General features: G+C 33.8%; 2 protein-coding genes across 2 annotated transcripts; one reads left to right on the top strand and one right to left on the bottom strand.

Moving 5' to 3' along the window:
* The first annotated feature begins 187 nt into the window (after positions 1-187).
* LOC128185069 (glutamine-dependent NAD(+) synthetase-like) lies at positions 188-13,477 on the top strand. The gene is made up of 19 exons (XM_052854740.1): positions 188-318; positions 2,642-2,702; positions 2,977-3,093; positions 3,732-3,785; positions 4,317-4,458; positions 4,775-4,863; positions 5,315-5,432; positions 5,839-5,970; positions 6,082-6,156; positions 6,287-6,408; positions 7,165-7,316; positions 7,518-7,686; positions 7,998-8,133; positions 8,722-8,828; positions 9,200-9,331; positions 9,654-9,723; positions 10,490-10,618; positions 10,852-11,028; positions 11,478-13,477. The coding sequence occupies exons 1-19, from the start codon at positions 234-236 to the stop codon at positions 12,024-12,026; spliced, it is 2,616 nt and encodes an 871-aa protein (XP_052710700.1). The 5' UTR covers positions 188-233; the 3' UTR covers positions 12,027-13,477.
* Positions 13,478-14,351: 874 nt separating this feature from the next.
* On the bottom strand, positions 14,352-23,028 carry LOC128183303 (charged multivesicular body protein 1b-like). Its single transcript, XM_052852261.1, has 7 exons — positions 22,890-23,028; positions 20,690-20,787; positions 20,283-20,429; positions 16,753-16,821; positions 16,308-16,459; positions 15,819-15,894; positions 14,352-15,059 (listed from the first exon to the last, which is right to left on the bottom strand). Exons 1-7 carry the CDS (start codon positions 22,900-22,902, stop codon positions 15,018-15,020), a joined length of 597 nt encoding a protein of 198 aa, XP_052708221.1. The 5' UTR covers positions 22,903-23,028; the 3' UTR covers positions 14,352-15,017.
* Between the last annotated feature and the right edge of the window lie 98 nt (positions 23,029-23,126).

Raw genomic sequence — 23,126 nt, 5'->3', positions numbered from 1 at the left:
GGCATAACTAAATTGGTTGTCGTAAAATAATAAAATGCAATTGTGTTTACTACAGAGAAATATGTTGACATATGCATTCAAATATATACCAAAACTAGTATGTTAATTTTTTTGAATATTTGAATGATATACAATATTTTTATTACGCAAGATATTTTTACGACTAACGTATCGAATAATCTACTTTCGGATTTTCACTGACTACCACCCTAACTTTTGCTCTGCCTTGAACCATGGGGAGGACGGCGACATTGGCAACATGCACTTTGAATCAATGGGCAATGGATTTCAAAGGAAATTTAGCTCGCATTTCTGAAAGTAAGACTCAATGCATACTTTTCTTTCATAATAACCACGATTCCAAAAGCAGTAACCATAGCAAAATCATACTCATAGGCACAAGGTATTAGGTTAGCTTTTTGTAAAGCTATGAATATTAGCAAATGGAAAATTATAGTTTCAGGACAACAGTGTGTACATAATCTATTGAAATACAATAAATAATGTCAAGAACAATAATATTATACAGTCGTTTGACCAGTTCCGAATAGGGTACAGATTTGGCGGTGTTAAAAATTTTCCTGGGTGTTATTTTCAGATCTGATTTATTGGCCTATATACACCATATCCCTGCTGATAATAATGCAATATTGCTGCATTTAATTTTTTTAAGATAAAATTTTATTGTAATTAATTACGCTGGAAGCCATTTTACCAGTTGCGAAAAGACAGATGAGTTCCGAATAGCATATCTGTTTCTATACATATGGAATGTAGATAAAAAAGTTTCGGCCCTAAAACCATTTATTGAACCAGTTGAATAACAAATTAAATGCAAACATCTCAGTTATTGGTATTTTCTTAACAATATAGTTTGATTTGCACTGAAATGACAGACAAAATTCCCGTAACAATAATTTAGCCTGGTTTCTAACATCTTGTCGCAATACAGTCGTAGCACCTTCACTTATCATTATTGTGGTACAATATGATTGATTTAAGACTGAGAAAGACATTTAATGAATTCCAGAAGTATTTGTTTTAATCCACCCCTTCATTCAATTCAATTCTAGAACAGAGGGAAACAAATTATGTATTCGGAACTCGTAAAATGACGACTCGATAAAATTCTGCATCCACTTGCATATGTATTTTATTTTTTATCCTGTTTGCTTTTGGGGATGTTAGAATACATATTAAACCTACGTTTGATACAAGAAATTTTGTTACAAGTGACGATTTTATGCACATATTAGCGTTGCAATGACCTGGATTTATTACAAAGTGAAAGTAGGTCGACTAATCTAAGACCGATATCAAATACATATATGACCGCGAAAAATGAAACAACTGCAGAATTCAAACAAGCATTAACACGTGTTTATATTGATTTTTTGTATTGATTTTTTTCTCCATTTTTTATTTCATTAATTTTTTGCTATAAACTTCTGAACTATTCGGAACTGCTCAAAATTCGGAACTGGTCAAACGACTGTATAATGGGAGTTAACATTTAGTTTGCACACATGATATGTTGTTATTCTCCCTTTAAATCTATCATGATTATGTTTTATTCCTCTTTCCATCTCAGTTTGTCTCTTCATCATGATCAATTCAGCTTTATACCTTTTCCCATCATACAAACACGTTGTTCCTCTCCATAAATATAATTATAATTTAGTTGCTTTGCCATCAATGATTCCATTTCATTCTTCTTTTTGTTTAGATAATATACATGGTAGACCTGTACATGTATTTCTATCTTAATAATGATTATCTTATTAAAATCATTTCCTCTCTCTATTAAAATGATGAAGAGAAGCTAATTAAACCACAGGCAGTCATTTTTTTTTAATGACAGTTCACTCTTTGGTATAATAATAGTATTATCGTACTATAGGATGAACTTTTATTACTGAAACAAGCACCTATGGAATAAAGTACATATATTCAAAGTTGGGTTTCTGATTATGTACAATAATAGTCCTCTAAACCATCCACTAGTCGGACCTAACCTAATGGTAGGCTTAAAGAGGCTGCTTGTTCTCAGGGGTTTCCTGGGAGTAAGACTGTATTCTAAAATTCTGTGTTACTATACATTATTAATGCATGATACATACATGAACAATCAATTGGCATTTGTCCACAAGTAGTAACATCTGTTATACATTTTTTAAGGGAAAGGAATAAAAATAAACATTGTCAAAGTTTTTTGTCATATTATTGTCAATGTCAGAGTTAATATTACCTGGGAAAACATTTTTGTTATGTAATATCCTTTGGGTTTTTTTTGGGGGGGGGGGGTTACTTTTATGCAAAGTAAAATATATTTAAATCTAAATACAATCCAATAAGTTACTTTTATAAGTTTGCATTCTGAAATATGATAGACTGAATAAAAAGCCTATTATTTTAGGTAATAATCACATAGGTAATTTAACTAATTTTTTATCCATAACTGAATAAATGGCAAGTGATAGGTGTTTTAAAGTTGCAGGTCCAAAGAGGTTCTCATTGCATTAAATCATTAAAACCTTGCCTGGGACTTTAAAATTGGCCTTACTAAAAGCATTTTTAGTTTTCAAGGGTGCTGGTACATGTATTCAGATGTTTTACTTATATGATATTCACTTTGTTTTAGGTATCAGGATAGCCAAAGAAAAAGGTGCTACTTACCGCCTTGGTCCAGAACTTGAAATCACGTACATATTTTATTTATTAGAATTTTTTTAAAAAGAAGTTTTAAATATAAATTAGAGTATTGAATTGTAATGTGCAAACATCATATCAGAAAGAGAGGAAAATGAAAATGTTGTGTTTGTTCATGCAAAAACACTTGAAAAATTCTATGTTTTTTGTGAAAAATTGAGCGTAGAAGTCAGGTAATTATTGATGTCAATATTCACAAATATGAATCAGTTTTTCTGCCTTAATCTCTGATATATTTTCATCAGAAGGATTTTGTTGTCATTGAAGGGGCTATGGATGTGGGGACCATTTTCTGGAGAGTGACACGTTTCTCCATTCGTGGCAAGTGTTGGCTGAATTACTTTCAAATCGAGACAACATGGACATCATGTGTGATATTGGAATGTGAGTGACTTAGGGCTTCTTTGTGTTGCTCAAAAATACTGATATTAAGATGAAATACTGTAAAGCAATGCTAGAAAACTTTGGAGGTTTATTTGCATGAACCTAGCCATTGTGCATACCAGTATTTCTTGCTGCATTACTCTTGTTTAATGATTAAATGTACGTGTGTATACATATTGGCTCTCTCATAAAAATTGATTACTGCAAACCACTTACTAGTTTACAACTTGTAAATTTCAAAATAAAGTTGAAAATTAAAGTTGATGCAAATAAAAGTTGGTTAAATGATAAACCAGTTTAGTCAAGCTTATAGCAAAGTGCCTGATGAACCATTTAGCTTAAAGAAAAAATAAACTAGGAAACAAGGAATCAAAGTGCCTGGTTCATTATGTTTTAAGAACCAGTAATATTTGAAATCAAATGAGTTTATAACACATTCTAAATCTAAAGGGGATGAAACTCACTGTATAAGAATAAATGTATTATAGGCTTTTTGTTTGTTATTGAACAACAGTGTATTATTTTTGTAGAATTGCCTCTTTAATTATTGTCATTGGATCCGATACATATGTTCTAGCTTATTTATAAACCCAGTCTGTCATTTTTATGAATGTCTTTTGGAATATTCTCATTTGCAGGCCTGTGATGCATAAGAATGTAGCCTACAACTGTCGAGTTATCTTTGTAAACAGGTATGATATTTAAGCTGAATCCTTGCTATTATTATAAATTATGTAATGTACATTATGTAACTGCCATTTGAAAAAGATGCTTGGACACGAAATTGATTGAAATTGAATACTTGGTCGGTTATAATTAAATAAAAAACATGATCCATGCAATATTTGTTTTGTATTATGTAATTTATAACTATTGCTTACTAATACAAATAAAATGATATGGAATATGGCAGCTTTCTGGTTGCAGATAAAGTTCAACCCCTAATGGTTTATTAATGCAGAAAGACATTACATTTGTCATTGCCAGTGAAATATATGTATTGTTATTTATGCCAAAAAATGGCTTTTGGGAAAAGAAATTTAAAAATTCAGTTGATATTTTTGCTTAGATTTGCCAACATAGTGCTTTCAGTTGAAAAAAATTAAACAATAGACTTTGAAGATTCATACGAATAGATTTGAATTTTAATGTCTTTTTTGTTGAACAAAGTCTTGTTTTGGGTGAAAAGATTAAAAAATAGCATACATGTAATTGTGTTGCAGAAAAGTTTTGTTAATCCGTCCTAAGATGACACTATGTAACGATGGCAACTACAGAGAAACCAGGTGGTTCACTTCCTGGAAACGCCACAAATGTACGGAGGAATACTTCTTACCACGGATGATTCAGGAAATCACCGGTCAGGTACTACTCAGACTGAGAGTCTTGGAAACAGTCTAATCAGTCATACTGTTAACCAAATTTAATTCTTAAAAGAGGAAAATTTTACTGGGAAAAAAGTCATTGATGGCGTTATAGTTCTTAAATTATTAGTACAACATACAGCACTACTAGTAATTTTGTGTTTTGATAGCTTAATTAATTCCAACTATAGAAACAGTTCTGCAGCTACATTTTAGAGAACCATACGTATAAGAGATGTATCAAAAAATGTATACTGTGTTTGGTATTTTAGCTAATACATGTATTATAATTTATTGTGTTGGTTTGTGTGTTACAGAGGACAGTGCCTATAGGAGACGCTGTGATATCTACAGTAGACACGTGTCTCGGGAGTGAGATTTGTGAAGAGCTCTGGTCTCCTGATGGGTAAGATTTTCCATCATCATACTATAATCAGTGTAACAATAATACATGTGTCAGTTTTCTGGTCTCTTGATGGGTAAGATTTTTCATCATCAAACTAAATATGATCTTATCATGTACTGTGGAATCATTAAAATTTGTGGGGGCCAATTTTCGAAGGTTGCTTAAATTTTACAGGTTCAAGGGGACGTAATTTTGTGTATTCTATTACACCAACAAAGGGAGATATGACTTTTTAACCCTTATTTATTTATCCGTTGGGGATGTTAATTTGCGGATGAGAGGTACCCACGAATTCCATGAAAATTGAGTCACCATGAAATCTAATGATTCCACAGTAATTCTTAGACATAATGAATTTCAGTCATAACAATCAAAGTACATGTTAATGCAACTGTATCAGATCCTAAGATTTTCAAATTTTTATTTAAACACCTGTGTGTATGTATTACAGTCACCACATAGACCTAAGTTTGGATGGAGTTGAAATAATTGCTAATGGGAGTGGGAGCCATCATGAACTCAGGAAAGGTTATGTTCGAGTCGACTTGATCAAGTCGGCCACTATGAAGGTTTGTTATTGGGTGTCAATATTACAAATCATTATTCTAACATCTTGTTAAAAAGTGGACAGCAAATCAAGTTTTACCAGATATTCTTTGAAATTTGAACTTAAAGGGCATGCTTTCATGTACAGTATAACTGGGCTAATTTTTCTTCAGTGTGCAATATTTGCTGCAGTATCATCTCAAGCACAAAAAATTTAATCCCTAAAAATGTGTTTAATATTATTTTTATGGTCATCAATTACATAATTGCACAAATAAAATCACCAAAATTGAATGAACGTATTTTGTAATCAATATGCAAAAAGTATCTATCGATTAGTTGTTTGGTATTTGGAATTAAATCTATAAATAGAATTCTTAACTCCTATTTTTGATTGATGGATTGATTGATTGATTGATTGCTTGATAGTGTGGTGGGATTTACGTATTTGCAAACCAGCTTGGATGTGACGGTGAGAGGACGTACTACGATGGCTGCTCCATGATCGCAGTCAACGGGAGGATCGTCTCTCAGGGGCCTCAGTTTGGTATCCAGGAAGTGGTAAGGAGCACCAAGAGGGACTCCATTAAAATGTGCAAAATGTGATGATCTTAGAATGTTATTTCATTTTGAAGTTAGACAACATTATGTTTATTTGATTTGCATTATTAGGTAGTGAATACAGCCACAGTGGATTTAGAGGATGTGAGAATGTACAGAAATGCTATTCGAAGTCGGTCTGAAATGGTAAGGATGCAAACGCCGATTCATGTCATTTGAAAATGATAGAAATTCATGATGGGAAATTTCATGAATTTTACTTGATTTGAATATGACAGAGATAATCTGTTCTAAATCTGTGAATCTGATGTTGTAGGCATCTAACGTGCAGTCCTTCCCCAGGGTTCAATGTGACTTTGCCCTCTCCCATCAGGAATTCTTTGAGCCAACCACTGACCCAATAGAGTGGAAATACCATTCCCCCGAGGAAGAAATCAGGTCATACTGAACTTTTTTCTGAATGTTACTGCATGTAGAAATATGGTACCATGCACTTACATTGTACAGATTTTCAGATTATTTCTTTTTCAAACTTTATCCTATGTAAATGTGGACATTTAATCATATTGTATTTGATGCTGTAGTGAAAACAATAAGTTTATATATAGATACTATTTATAGGATACCAATGTGTTTCTCTTGGAAGTGATTTGTGTGTTTGTGTATGTAAGCAGTCAAGGAGTACATATTTTATGTTTTCTCCACTCAAATTATAATTTTAGTTAAAGTTTAGTTTACAAAGTCAAGAACCATCTCCTACTTCCTGCTAATTTGTAAGGAAATCATAGGTTAACAGCAGTCACACTGAAATCATGTATTTATCATACACAGTCAATGCAAAATATTCCTCCCTTTGAGCACTATGGCGTCATTCCTAGAGTATTTATCTTTGCTAGCCAAGGGTTTTTAGTCTACTTCGCTCCCGATATGTGAAGTGTGAAGTGGAACGAAAACCCTTGGCTAGCGAAGATGTAGAGTATTTTGATGTCAAGTTTAGAAGCCAAATTAAAACTTGTAACTTTGTTATAAAACTCTTGATTTTCACTGTTTTATTAACTTTTAATCATTATCACAAAGGCATTTGGTATGATATAATCATTACATCCGCTCTCGCCCAATATGGAATTTACTGACCATGTATAAACCAAATTAGGTCAACTACAAACCATGTAACTAGTAATCCCTCTGTTGTAGCTTGGGCCCAGCTTGCTGGCTTTGGGACTACTTGCGGAGAAGTGGACAGGGCGGATTCTTTCTCCCACTGAGTGGAGGCATTGACAGTTCTAGCACTGCCTGTATCGTAGCTTCAATGTGCCATCAGGTGGTTGATGCTGTTCAGAGGGGAGGTAACTCTACATCATTTGTTACATTTTGAATATCTCAACCAGTTACATTTAGCTTTTAGTTTTCTAAGCTTTATACCAAGCAATAATTTTTGCATTTTCACAATCTGAAACAATGCTTATTAGACTTGATAATGGCCTCATCATACATATTTGGAAACGTTTGCTTCTTAATTTGAAAGATTTTATTTTGTGGAATTTTAGATGAGAATGTTCTGGCTGATGTTAGAAGAATAGTAGGGGATGGAGCCTACACTCCATCTGACCCCAGTGAACTGGCTGGCAAACTGTTCACAACCTGCTACATGGGCACAGAAAATAGTTCTGAAGACACCAGATCAAGGGCCGCAGAACTGGCTGGGCAGATTGGGAGGTAATATTGTATACATCTACAGAGTAGTGTTTGGCCCAGTTAATTCCTTGTACTATGTTATCCCATTCACCTTGATAAGTAAATCTAGCACATTAGAAAATGAAAAATTTACGTATGTACTTAGAGTGCATTTAAAAATGAGACAAAATTAAAAGCAAACAAAGACAGGTTAACCCAATATCTATTTTTGACGTTCTAAGAATTTGTAGTAAAATATTTATAAATTTTTTGGATGGTTTACCAGAAGAATGAAGTTTATTTTTAGTGTATATATATATCTGTGTAATACATGTGGAATATCTGTGCTGCAGCTTCCACCTGTCTATCAGTATTGATGTTGCTGTGGCAGCAGTTCTTGGAGTATTCACCTCAGCGCTCAAATTGCTGCCAAAGTTCAAAGCCAATGGAGGAAGTCTTCGAGAGAATTTAGCCCTGCAAAATGTCCAGGTATCAACACTAGAAGTTGTGCAGTTCTTTGATTAAATCATTAAAAATTTTATTTGCACCTATTGTACAATTTGCAAAGCACTTAGAACATCCCACTGAAGACAAATAGCATACCTGTTAACCTTTCAAAGCTGCTATGTGGGAGAATCTCCCCCTTACCAACTTGGCTAAGGGGGAGATTTTGCGTAAATGTCGTTTTTTCTAGTGAAATGCAAATATATATTAAAAATACTGTTAGATACCTTATTTTATCATTGTAATTAATGCATTTGCAATCATTTTAAATTTTATTATTTCTATGACTACCAGTGTGCAATTACAACTTTTGTTGTGTTCAGAAAACTATTAATTTGTTTGCATGGTACAATACAAGAAGTCAATAGTGCCACTTTTTATATTATAAAGTCTTCTTTTTGTTGAGTATTGAACCATCACTGCATGCTGACATCTATTTAAAAGATGTTTATTGAAAGTTCTTGCAGACACTGTATGTACAGTATACCTCTTATATTTATGTTTAACACATCAAATATCACAGATGTGTTGCATGTGCTAGAGTCTTTATGATGAAAGATTTGTTGTTCTTAGGCCAGACTCCGGATGGTGTTGGCATACCTGTTTGCCCAACTGTGTCTGTGGGCTCGAGGGAGATCTGGGGGACTGTTAGTCTTAGGGTCAGCTAATGTGGATGAAGGGTAGGTGGGACAATTGTCTTAGCACATCTTGATCAAGATAACATTTTCTTTTCATCTTTTGATTCACTCTTTAAGTAGACTAGAATATTATGTCTTATACCTGTATGTTCATATTTCTTGTGCAATAAATGGGTTATAGAACTGTTACTGGCAAGTGTATATTTTAATGGAAGTTTGAGAAACCCAAAGGTTATTGTCAATTTATGTCTCTTTATACATGTACGTGTGACATCTCAGACAATTTTTTCAATTCTTAAACTATTTTTTGTTAGTGCAATCTACATGTTCTTCATTAAAACTTCCATGTACACATGATTTATTCATTTGGTAAACTGTGGACAGGAGTTGATAAGTTTTCACTTGATTTTTAGACTGAGGGGATACATGACAAAGTACGACTGTTCCAGTGCAGATATCAATCCGATTGGAGGAATCAGTAAAACGGATCTCCGGCGATTCATTCTATACTGCTCTCAACATTTCGGATATACTGCTCTCACAAAGTAAGAATGCAGCAAGTATATTTTACATGTGAAAACGATAAACTGAGAATCATTTTGCAGTTTTTAAGCAATTCACAAATGGAAGAAGTAAGTAATTATACACTTTGCAAATTAATATCTATAGAATACAGCTGTGAAATATTACTCATGTGAAAAACAGGTATCCTTGTCCTTACTGTTTTCTTGGCTAATTTAAAATTGGGTTAACTTTAACCAAAAAAAAGGTGAAGTCTTTAAAATTTTGATTCAGGGAGAATAACCATGTATACACTACATGTTCTTATAGTTTTACTTAAGGATGTTCTCTTCTTTTTGTGCATAGAATATACCGTGCCCCTCCCACTGCGGAGTTGGAACCTCTGAATCAGGGTCAAATTGCCCAGACAGATGAGGTAAACTTTCTCAAGATTAGAATTCAAATGTTGTTATATGTGTGTAATGCATGTATACTGTTTAATGCTTAATTTTTTTATAGTCATTAACTTGAAAGGACTATGTGCGGTATGGTCAAATATTTGCCCCCAATTTTAACTAATTTTTAAATGGTATCGTATAAAAATCAAATCTTCAAAAATCATCGTACAGTGGACGCCCATCACTTTAATCTTGATTTTAGTCATCATTGCTCATTCGCTGTGTATCTATGACGTCACCCAAATGACCTAATTCCCGCAAATTTGCAAACAAATGAAAATACTCACATTTTTGCTCTATATTTTACATTCGGAAATATAGAGTACAGGTCTGCTCAAGTAAGATTTTAACATAGCGGGTAAATTTTTCTTCAGGTAATTATACACATTATACTAAAAAAATGGTACTGCGCTCGATGTTTTCCAGTCAAATAACCATCGGAAAACACCCATATATTGCTACAAAACATCAATTTATTAGAATAAGGCAATCTTCATGACGTCATTTCTACATTATGACGTCACTGTGGTGAAAACCTTTTACACCCCTATTTTTAATATGATTTTAACTATCTTCCACCTTATTTTTAAAGCTCCTTATAAAAATTTAATTTTGGGGGCAATAAATGCATAATACCGCACATAGTCCTTTATCGCATAAAAGGATTTTACCAGCTATTACATATACATGTAATATCAATAAATAACAACTGATTGATCAATAAACTTTCCGATTCATTGGCAGGAGGACATGGGTATGACATATGATGAGCTCTCTCTGTATGGCCGACTGAGGAAACAAAACTGTTGTGGGCCATACAGCATGTTCTGTAAACTGGTTCATGTGTGGAAGGACCAGTTCTCACCAGAAGAGGTCAGTATTGAAAGGGTCAGGGATATGCTGTTATATAAAATAAACTCCATTTAAAGATAAGACAATTTCACAACTGTTTTGAATAAAAATATTAAATTTTCCAATTTTTTTTTTTAAAAAAGAAGGTTTAAAGTTCAAAGGTGCATATTTCTTATCAATTTTTTCTGATGTGTCTCTCGGAGTTCATCGATAACTAAATACAGGTACATGTATTTTACTAATAATTGTCACAGGTGGCTGAGAAGGTGAAGCACTTTTTCCGTTCCTATGCGATCAATCGCCACAAAATGACCACGCTGACCCCATCGTACCATGCAGAGACCTACAGTCCCGACGACAATCGCTACGACCACCGGCAGTTCCTGTACAACATTAAATGGCCATGGCAGTTTGAGTGCATTGATTCTCAGGTAATTATAATGGAAGAAACATTAGCAAACATTAACCTCCAATGCTGATTACATGTGTACTGCGTGGTGAATATATATTAAGTACAGTGTAATTCTGTATAATAGTTGCTATCATATGATTTAAAATTCAATAGAAAGAATTAAGAAATAATTATCAAAAAAGTGTCTATTTTCTGCCACTTGATAAATTTCTGGATTTTGTTCTGTACATGTAATTTTGAGAAACATACATGTAATATATATCATTTCAAATCAGCAAATGTAACAAGTGCATTTTACTGCCAATTTTGGAGTGTCTTGTAATTTTTTTTAAAGCTTACTTGTTAGTGTTCTATTGCAAAATTTGGTTTATACTAGTATACCTTTGATGCCAATTTTTGAGTGTAATTTTTTGAAACTTACCATTACAAACTTTGGTTATTGAATTCCTGTATGACTTTTATCAACAGGCGGAGAAGCTGATGATTATGTATGAGGAGACAAGGAGAACACGGAACATGAACATGAACCACCCCCCAAACAATTCCAGACAAAACTCGTCCAACCATGACAGGAACTTGTTCGAGCCGCCCAACGAAGAGCATGGCACACCAGATTACGGCATTGTGGTGTCCAATCAAATCTGTAGCATGGATAAGAATAATGGAGTTTCAGAAGAATTGGAGTCTGATGACCATCAGCCAACTACAGGAAGTCAAGGTCAAAACTTGACTTATAACAAAGACGCGGAAATGGAGGCATTGGATTACTTCGAGGAATCAAAAGAAAAGTTGAAAGCAGAGGATCTGAAAGCTTTGTCAAATCCATTCCAATATGTCAGTAATGATTCGACAAGCCCTTTGTTTGAGCAGATTGGATTATCTCCGGTTCAAAACATTGAAACGTGTGAGCATGTCTGGAATATTTTAGACCCTCCTTCAACCTGTAAACGTCATCTTCTCAATGCAATGGAGGGAGAACTTCAATCCAAGAGATCTAGAATTTTAGTCACTGTTTAAGCTAGCTTCAGTTATGAAATTTTGGTGAAAAATAATGGGTAAATGACAAGTTATTTTTTAAGAACGATTAACTGGTAGTACATGTACTATCACATATTTTTTATAAAAATTACTATTGAGATATTTTTATCCCTTATTGCTTTATATTAACAAGTATTAGGTAATTGGTGAAAATCTAGTCCATATACACAGTGGGTAATTATTCAAGTGCGTGCTGTATACTCAGTATATGTGAACATCTACATGCTATGTATATGTTATTACTCTTAGTAACCTCATATCTCTAAGTGAAATCCTTATTAAGAATGAATTATGAATATTGTTGTTGGATATTGCCTTTATGCAAATATATGGTTGTTGGATATTGGCTTGATGCAAATATAAAGATTTTTAGGAATGTAGTATCATAAATTATCTTACTACTGCTGAAGGCATCTGTGATGTGTAGATATAGACTGAACATATCCTATTGTTGTGAGAATTTTCACGAAGTATTACATGTAGTGAAGTTTAATATTTAGTAAACATTCCAATTAAGTAATTTTGATAATTTTTTTTGAGATCTCTGTTGATTTTTTTTGATCTCACATTTTTCTCCTTTGAAAGATTTCTGAATATCAACTTTTAGTCTCTCCCTATGACATACTACTATCCAACTTGTTTCTCTATTCAAGTTTCATTGCATAAAGTATATTTTTATGACTGAAAATAATTTTTTTAACACATTTTAGCTTCATGCACAATGTTATACATCCTTGGAAACCAACAGCCAGTCTGGAATTCGCTCACTGACAATCAGCAAGCATGTGCAAGACTGGCCGTGGGTTTCCGACGATGAATGTTTTAGTGTTTTGCACATGTCTATGAATTGCTTGTCACAGTGAATGATTTTGTTTTTTGTCTGAACTTGTAGCATACCATTTTTTTTTGTTCCCGATAAAAGTATTTTGAATAGTGCTATGTGGTGTAATAAAACGTGCTTTTTATGTAGAATCAAAGTTTACATAAAAATATCTTGAATTAATTTAAATTGATTTTCAAATAATGGAATGCTACAAATATATTCATGTATATTTGATATTTAGAAAATTATATTTTCCCCAAAGGATAGCTGTTTAAAACATGGATGTTTATTTTTTGTTTTAGATTATGTGAATCCTTGCTTAAAAAACAAATAAATACACATAATTATTATTTACCATGTATAAATATGTTTTGTAAAAACAAGTTGTACAATACCTGTAATCAGTTCAAAGGGTGAAAGTTTACACAATAGCATTTTGTGAATGTCATATATAAAGTACCCCTATTAGGTAATGTCCTTGTGTGCAGTAATAATGGAAAGTGTGTAAGAACAACCTTCTTTAGTTGTGTTTTTTGTTGATTTGTTGATTAGAATAAGACTTGATTAAACAGGCTTTGTCAGTAAATAAATACATGTAACAACACTACATGTACTGTTGTAATTCTATGTAGTCTAAGAAATATTTATCACGATATCCAGCCACTACAGCAATTCTTTTTTTCATTTTCAGTTCCAATCTTAATTAATTGAATGATTCATTGATTTCCTGCAGGAAAAATGTACTATATTTAAAACTTAACAAAGACATGGCAGATGGAGGAGGAAGTTTTTAGAGAAATTTGAAAGCAAGCACATTTATTAACAAAAATTACATACAATGGGAATGTACATGTACATAATAGAGAGTTATAGTGGATGGTATCAGGAGTAAGAAGGCATGTTCACCAGACTTGTCTCTTTTCATTTACTTTATTACAGTTGAACTTCAATATCTCGAACACTGATATCTTGAATACAATGTATATGTCGAAGTGATTTGTAAGTCCCAACCACTTATTTTTTATAGTATTTTACCCTCAATATCTCGAATATTTGGATATCTCGAAGTTTTAAAATAGTCCAATCCAGTTCGAGATAACGAAGTTTGACTGTATTTATATCAATTTGAGCTCGAGAATACTTGTCATCAATTGTCCGAAACATTTTCATTTCAAGCCCTGGCATTAACAATAAAAAAATATATTTATTTATAAACTAAACTTTTTAAAGTTTTATTTGTCTAAGGTAATTAAATACATGCATAATCAAACATTGAGATGGTAAGATGTGTAGAGATTGGGTTAATGTACTGGTATTGTTTGGGAAAACCAAAATGTAAGATGCATTAAACATAAATAATATACCACAATATGTGGTGAAATCATTAAAAAACAGGTCTGGAACACATAGAAATGTAAGAATACATTTATGTGCCTCTTGCTGAAGATTCAGCCAATTAATAATAAGAATCAACATATAAGAATATTTCATCAAGTTTAATTCAAATATTGATATCAATCATTTACCTGTACAAATATGAATGAGTGAATACACAAAAATGTCACAATATTCTCACAGACTGTAAAAGTTCTACTACACAAAACATAAAATATAACTTACAGTCAAACAATAACAATTAATTGCCTCTAGTGAAATAAAAACAAGCCACGTGTAAACAGTAATTTATCTTCAGAGTCGGTGGAGGAAGATTCTTTCTTGTGGTTGATGATAGACACAGCAATGAATCATGGAAACTAATCAAAACTAAAAAATATCATGGAAACTATTACATAATGCACTGATAAATGTGCATGCACATTTTTCAAGGCCAGTGGGCAACTGTATTTGGGTTACAGCAGAAATATATATTTAGCTTAATCTACAATAAAATCTGTTTAACTAATACTCGGAAGAAAAATGTCTCAAGAGTTCCATACAATGGAAAAAGAGTTTCAAGACCCAGAGTTGCCCCCTAGCCCCTCACCCCACAGCTTTGACTGATACAAGTAACAAATTCTGTTCACACTGAAAATATTGGATATAAATGGATTGAAATGTCCTTGTCTGTTTTGTTTTGGACTTGCAGTGTTTGAGAGTCCCTGTGATCACAGTAATTGTCCACTTCTGTTGCTGCTGTCAAGTTTGTTCTACATCTGTCGCAACTTGGCCAGCCGTTGCGAGAGCTCATCCTGTTAACAAGGAAAAAATGTAGACTAAAATATCACACAATCCTTTTTAAGTACATAGAAATAAATTTATTTTACAAGTACTAGTTTAATGGTAACAGGAAAAGTTAGTTCTAGTTACTCTTTGTTAAAAATAATATAGTTTGTAAAACTCAATTTTATTCAGTAGTACATGTATAAACAAACTTCCACATTTACTGTTTAGCTCTATCTCAAAGTCAGTCAATGAAGTTGTATATTTTGGAATTCAAATTGCAGTAAAAATGGCCAGTGAGATACATGTAAGTTGTGCAGGTAAATGGCAAGTTTTTCTGTGCCGTATGGAGGAAAATATTTGCCCTCATTTTATTTTCGCCCCTCCATCCTCTTTTTCGCAGGAAAATTCAAGACTGGGCAAAGTCAAATGTCGCAAATTATCTTTCTTTTAACACAACTATTTCAAGAAGAAGCGAAACCGTTTGTAAGTGTAGAAGGGCAATAAAAAAACACGGGGTAAAAATAACCCTGTATACAGTATACTGTAGATTCCTTATTTTACGCGAGTACTTAATTCCGCGATTCAACGGTTTTCCATCAAATCGCGAGAACATAAAATCGCGAATGCCGAAATTTTATCACAGTTTCATGTAGTTTACATATGTCTGAAAATTAAAAGCGAGATTTTAAAATTCGCGAGACGGGCTTCTCGCGATTTTACGCGGATATTAATTCCTCGCGTTTAATTAGGAATTTACAGTACGCCTCAGGGCCACTGACACTTACTTGTTCTGTGGAGGCCTGTGCTGTACTCGATAAAGATGTAGACTGGGCTGAAGGCAGATCTAAATTCAGCTCTAATCTGTTATGAAAAATAATTCATAAAGTTAAATAAACGAATCAACCAAGCCACATATTTCCACTCTGGGAGATCATAAAAAATAAATTTAGTGAAATGTATTGACAATCAGACTTGTGAAGCTTCATCAAATTATCCAACAATGGGTTCACTTGGAGACAATTAGGTACGAATTGCCCAGTATATGACAACAATATATTCAATAGCATAATAAATTGTATACAGTATTGAATTAATTTCAACCAGTTTGTACCAATTTTAAGCTATTGGGAAATTAAACTGTGCAGTAATTTTGCACTTGTTTCTGCAAAATCCACGTAACATCATTCCTAATATTCCATTGTTTAACACAATGTTTACAATGGGATGAACCCCCCCCCCCCACAAATGTCTAACGCTGCATAAAGACCACTTACCCCGCCTCATCTGCGACTTGTTGCATCAGGTTGTCTACATCTCCCTGGGGGGTGCTCAGTGTGGAGGCGTTACTCATGGTGGCATCCATCACCTGGGTCTGAACGTCCAAGTTCTCAAACTGCTGCTCGAACCTGTCCATTAACTGGGACACCTGTCAGATAACATCAATACACACATTCAGAATAACATAACTCTACCTGTTTGTATGATTCAGCATCAAAACAACTTGGTAGGAGAAAAACTACTGGTAGTTTAACTTTAAGGAAAGGCATTTAAACCCAGATCCTTTTAATTTCTAGTCAATAATTAAGTTGTCATCCCTATGATCAAAGTATACTTATTGGTAATTAACAAATCAGACCTATTCAATGGCAAAATGTATTGGTTAAGAATTACTTTGTTGTAAATAATATTCTTAAGTTTTAGAGAAGAGACAAGACTCACCTTTTCTAGATTCATAGACCTCATGGCAGACTCCATAGACTTCACCACTCCAGCCATAGAACCTGTCACCTGTCAAACCAGATATTACATGGTCAATGCATAGCCCTCCAATAAAGAGCAATCAAAACTCTTATATCAATCATCTTTTCAATGTTTGGTCAATATTCAAATTGAATTTGAAAATAATTTAAGACAGCACTCATCTTTATTTGTTGAAAATATTATCAACTGAAATAGCTGAAGTAGATATCGGTATGTTTAGTTTATTTCATTATTCTCTTTTCCTGTATTGTTGTACTTATACAGAGACCACATGACAAATTAAACCAATTAAATTGATTAGGGTACTTGACTTGCATGAACACGGAAATGAGAAAATAAGGCTTCATATAGTATTGTTGTTTTTATACTGTAAACAAGAGCTGTTTCATGATTTCTCATTAGAAGTTTCAAATGTTCATGGAAGTTTTATTTATATGACATAAACAACAGCAAATCCAGGATTTAGCATTTGAGAGTTCAACAATCGAGCGTGAGCCACAGTAATCCTGATAAATCTAATCAAGTAAAACTTTATTGTCTCAAGTGTTGCATTTTCAAAACAATTGGTGTATTATGGCAATGGCGCGATTGACAGATTTGTGTAAAAGAAGGAAGTAAGTTCAATTTACTTCCTATTATTAACCGGATTTTCCAAAATTCAATCTCCAAACAGTTGTCTTCAATAACAGTGTTAGTGGATGATTGAGCTGAGATGGATTACATCAGGAAAGATAGAAACATAATAGAATGCTCACAGCATCCATCAAAAGCTCTGAGCCTGTACTGCTGGACCTGTGATAAGGCTATCTGTGAAGTCTGCAGCTCAGACAACCATTCCTTCCATGAATGGGGATCAATCTCTCGATTTTCTGTCAACTGGAAGAACATCACCAAAACTAACAAAGGCATTCAGGATGGACATCTGTGTCAGATTAACGAAAACATCAAATATATTCGGCAACTGAAGGAGGAGAATGTACAAAAGACCACAGAAAAAATACGGAGAATCGACGAACAGAAAACCGAGATGCTGAACGTCATTGCCAAGTTAATTGAAAATCAAGTGCAGCAGGCAGAAGATGAACTGGTCAAGAATAACTCAAAACTCGCCAAATTAGAGACTCGATTTCAGACTCATGTGGAGACACTTCGACAGAAGACCGCTCAATTTGAGAAAAACCGAAACACCAACAGCCAATTTCTGGAGGATCACAATGAATTAAAGACCATGATGAGTGAAATGAAAGCAATGACTCACGAAAAGATCTCTCGTTATGGAGAACTTTCCCTGTTTGTAAAAGGTAATGTGGAGGTTCATAAAATGGAGAAAATGCTTGGAAAGGCCCAAAATGTTTCAGACATGAATGCCACGCCCATCTCCGAGTTCAGTGTTGGTGAAAAAACGATAGCTGACATATGCCCTGAATCGGAGGACATTGCTTGGGTTCATGGGGTGTCCGAGGACTTCAATACATTAGTGAACATCAAAGGGGAGAGAAAAAAGAAGCAAAAGCATTGTGCATCATTTGGCAACTGCACCTTAATGGAAAACGGAGATATGTTCTTTAATGACTACATGGCTCAGTGCATTAAAAGACTATCTCCTTCTGGACTGATTTCATTGGTAAAAGAAGCTAAGCCCCTCACACCTCTTGGGATCAGCCAGATGTTTGATGGCTGTCTATTGGTCACTCTGGACTCTGAAGAATTCAGTCTGACGTCCATTAAAGGCAAGAGCTTGGTCTGGCACATGACTCAAGCAGGACGAGTACTGAAGGAGTATGAGTTCGATATGGACGGGACAACCAAACTTTTTGCTTGCCCGTATCGTGCTGTCCAGAATGGGAACTCTGATATATGCGTGGTGGACATCCTGACTTCTAACACTGGAAGAGTTGTGGTTCTTAGAAAAGAGGGCGCTCTGAAATTCCGCTATGAAGGAAATGACACCTCCAAGACCTTTGACCCTTCGATGGTATGCTGTGATGTCAGCTACAATATTCTCGTCAGTGATTATAGCAATGATTGTGTGCATGTCATTACAGCAGATGGACAGTTTGTCAGGTACCTGTTGACCAGTCAAAATGGCCTCTTCAAACCCTACTGTCTTGCCATATTTAACAACTGCCTTTGGATTGGCTGTCGTGATGGAAAGATCAAGGTCGTTCGACATCATGTGACAAAGGATATGAACATTTCCTATGGCCTAGATGCTGTTGCCAAAAACAGCATCGACTTTGAAATGATTAAAGTTATTAATTATTGGAAAGCTAAAAATAAAGAAGAAGAGGAAGAGGAAGACGAAAACGATATAGATGTTTAGATAGGAATTAAAACAATACGGCAGAACAAAGGAAATTCAATGAATCATCAATTTGTATACATAACTCTTTGATTTTTAAGGAAATGCAAAACTTTTAAAAGGCATTATTGGGCTTACAATTTTTAAATACCTTTACATTGTTCTTTGCAGACTGTACAATATCTTTCAATGTATTTCATTGTCTTAGCAGATTAGACTGATTTCTATTTCTTTTTGTTTTATTTTGTCCAGTTAATTATTTGTTTTATCTTCATTGCAATTATATTATCTCAATATTATTCACAAACTATTTTGCAACAGAAAATGCATGAATTAAGTGGAATACTGTAATTAAGCAGGCCCACTTAATGTTATATACAACGATACTTGACTAGTTTAAAATTCATGATGTGGTTACAAACTAATATTGTTTTAAATCAAAACTATGATAAACACTATTTTTTTCAACTCTTTTGCATTTAAAATTCAAGAGAATGTGAAATAATAACTCTAGATTATCTACTAGTTTTTGGCTTCAAAACAAAAAAATGGTCAGACAGTTCTTAGCTGATCACTAAATATAGCATCCATTCTCAATATTCTTTTATTCCCTTGTTAAGTGTCCAAGGTTTTCAACTTGGCAAGGTAAAAGAATATCTCCAATGTTAAGGTTAATTAAACTCATCACCAGGTCAAAGTCCTTGAAAACCTTTTACCTGGACAAGGTGAGAATTTTTACCTGGTTAAGATCTGTGAAGAATTTTTACCAGAGGCCTGTTCAGCACAGTGGGCACTCACAATGGCTCACAAACATTTATATTAAATTTTAGCGAGCTCTTGAGGGTGCCAATCTGCTGAACATGCCTCTTATCAAGGTCCGAGAGGAAGAATTTTTACAAGGTCAATACAGAACTTATTTCATGTCAAGGTCTTTGAGGGAGAGTTATAACAAGGTTACAGCACCAAAATGTTGCGATTGTATAGTGGTTACACTCTTTGAGTCAGATAGAAATGAAAACAAGTCTGTACACTTTGACTGGTTTATCTAGACTGACTTTCAAACATGAACATATTATTGACGTTACCATGATGTCATACTATGATGACGTCATAATATCAGTGTCTCCCGATGTCATATGCACCTTGATGTCGTATAAGATATTTACCAACAGTGTGAGGGACTTACCTGTTTCATTGTGACGGCAGTCTGAACTCTAGCAGCCACTGCGTCTATTCTGGCACTCATTTTGCGATAATTTAAGGCCTGGTTTTTCTGTCTGATTGCATTTTCTGCATGAATCCTTGCTCCTTCTGCATTGTTCTTTTGCATTGCCTAAAATATTATTCATAAAAAGAATACCTGTACGTTGTTATCATTTCATTATGTAATATATTCATGACAATGGTAAAACACATAATAAAATATTGCAAATCTAGAATACTTGGGTTTTCCCCATTATTTTCATTTTTATACAATTACACAGATTCTGCATTAACGCTTCTTTATATATGAAACTTAGTTCTTTTAATATACATGAATTTCTTTCTTAGATTTAACAAAAAACATTTTAGAAATGTTGTGACCTGTCATACCTTTTTACATTTCGTTTTCTCTTCTTTTTCCGACTTTTCACATTTTTTTGCATTTCTTTCTAGATCTTTGGCTGCAAACTTCAGGTTAAATAAATGTTCTTGTCACAGTTAAAGAAAGTGTCATTTTTTCATACAAAAAAATTAAAAAAAAAAAAACATTGTTTCACCAGGAATGAAAATACATGGCATAAACAAAATGCTTACCAGCAGTGTCCGCTATTCTTAATTGTCAGAAATTTCTTCTTTAATAAAAATTTAATTCCTGACAACTATGAAGAAAACATTTTCATAAAGATTCTTTATAAAAAAGATTTGTCATTCACTTTAAATTTATGGTTTTTATTTCTAACCAACTTCTTAATAAAAAGTGGATCAAACAGTGCAAAAAAAAACGCATTATATGTATTAGTATTTGTACGTTTTTTAATTTATAAAAAGTCATATAAATTAATGTCCATAGCACAAGCTCCTACCATTTATTAGCTTAAGTTGATTGAGGCAATGCAGATAAAGTGCCTTGTCCAAGAATACAAAACCAATTATTTGAAAGCAACAACCTTTCAGTTACTGTTATATTGTTAATGAATTTCTTTTTATTGCCTTGGAATAAAATGACCCAAGCTTTTCCGACATTAACACCTACTTTTTAGTAGCCAATTGTAGGGGCATAGTCTGGGGTGTATAATCATATTTAAAAGCTTGTTGCACATTTAGTCCATTGATTTTTACTTGACAACTGAAAAAATGGAAGTCTGTATTCAATTATGACATTAATCAACATGCTGGAAGACATCTCATCCTCAAAACGGCCATATTCTTGTATTTTCTATATCATTCCATATCTTTTCGTTAAGTATGATGGCAATAGATAAGTTTTCATATTAAAACATTCATACTAGATTAAAAATCCATCAACATTAATTAAGGATTGATGTGTGAATTGATTTTTTACTTCTTTAGTGACTAATCACTTAAACTACCGATACTCTATTACTGGTGGGTGTACCGGTATAAGCCAAACTAGCAGAGAATTCCTAATTATCAATTCAGTGTGCACTGGATCTGCACATACATGTGAGAGGAGCACATGGCTCAGTGGTCATGGGCGTTAGACCAGTAACAGAAAAGGCGCTGGTTCAAACCCTGCTGTGGTCACTTGATGTTGTTTGTTGTGCACTTAGACAAGGCACTTTATCTACAGTGTCTCAGTCCATGGAGCCGAAATTGGGTACCAGTTTCTTCTGGGAATTAATTTGGGGGTTAACTGGTGTCCCATCCTGGGGGAGTCAATGACTCATCCCATAAGCACCACAGAAACTGGGAATAAGCACCGGCCTTATGTGCCTTATGGCACATAAAAGGATTAAACCAAGTTTATACAGGTATGTAAAACAAACAGGTGTCAAAGGCATATTGAATTAAGCTTTTTAAGAATGACACTGCATGTCAGCCAGTTATCTCTGTGAGAATCCTTGAGACTGAAAAATATGACGGAAGAGACCTGTGTCAAAATTTTACAGCCTCAACGAATCTCACTAAGATTAGTCAAATAAGTGCTACATTAAACATATGCAAATATATTATGTTAAGTTCAAATAGTTTTGAATCCATGAAAATCAAGGATAAATACTTAAATAAATCTACTCACAGAAGGAAACCTTGTAGAGACTTTAAAGCATTGACATAACACTGTGTACTGGTAAGAACTAAGCCCAGGGACTGCATTCAAGTTTGTATTTGTAGCAGCTACCCAAGCCCCATGCATTGTTAAGATTGCACATCATTCTTGACAATGATCATAACTGCTACTTAGAGCTAAGAAGCTGCTAGAATCTACGATTTTGATCGAAACCCTGGTATTTGGCAAAAATTGGTCTTAGGCCAATGGAGACTTTATACTCATTTTAACAACATCTCAGTATTGTTTAGAGCACAGAAATAATACAATGGATTTTAAAAAGTATATCGACATAAATAACTTTATGTCTCCAGAGACATGAATAACTTTATGTCTCTGGTATTTCAAAGAGCGTCTCTAAATGAATGGCTATCTATGTTGATAACATACTCAACTGACCTTATAAAGAAGAGTCAAAATTGCTCATATGCAATGCAAGTAGGAAGGAGATCATATGTCCAACTATGTTAATTATTACATTACTTACCACCGATCATTATAAACACAATTAATCAAGGATACTATCCATAGACATGTTGGTATTTTACGATATTCTTTCTCACACGGAACTAAACATGAAAAATAAACGATTGTGAAATGTAAATAGACGATGACTTCGTCTCTTGTGATTGTGTATATCCTTTCTTTGCGTATTACGTCATCATTTGATGTTGTGTCTTTCGGAACATTTTTTAACCGGAAGTGATTAGTAAACTAGATGAGTTCCGAGTTAATGTAGTAAACACATGTGCACATGTG

This window comes from Crassostrea angulata, chromosome 5, assembly GCF_025612915.1.
Source record: "Crassostrea angulata isolate pt1a10 chromosome 5, ASM2561291v2, whole genome shotgun sequence".
In the NCBI taxonomy this organism is placed as follows: Eukaryota; Metazoa; Mollusca; class Bivalvia; order Ostreida; family Ostreidae; genus Magallana; species Magallana angulata.
The sequence above is the reverse complement of the archived record's forward strand: the minus strand, read 5'-3'. Positions and strand labels throughout refer to the sequence as shown.

Excerpts from the sequence above, each read along its gene's own strand:
- LOC128185069 (XM_052854740.1), top strand. The coding sequence starts at position 234 with ATGGGGAGGACGGCGACATTGGCAACATGCACTTTGAATCAATGGGCA. Across the intron at positions 319-2,641 it reads TTTAGCTCGCATTTCTGAAA|GTATCAGGATAGCCAAAGAA; the intron begins GTAAGACTCAAT and ends ACTTTGTTTTAG. Across the intron at positions 6,157-6,286 it reads TTCGAAGTCGGTCTGAAATG|GCATCTAACGTGCAGTCCTT; the intron begins GTAAGGATGCAA and ends CTGATGTTGTAG.
- LOC128183303 (XM_052852261.1), bottom strand. Across the intron at positions 20,430-20,689 it reads AGAAAACGAAATGTAAAAAG|GCAATGCAAAAGAACAATGC; the intron begins GTATGACAGGTC and ends ATAATATTTTAG. Across the intron at positions 16,460-16,752 it reads GGTCTATGAATCTAGAAAAG|GTGTCCCAGTTAATGGACAG; the intron begins GTGAGTCTTGTC and ends GTTATCTGACAG.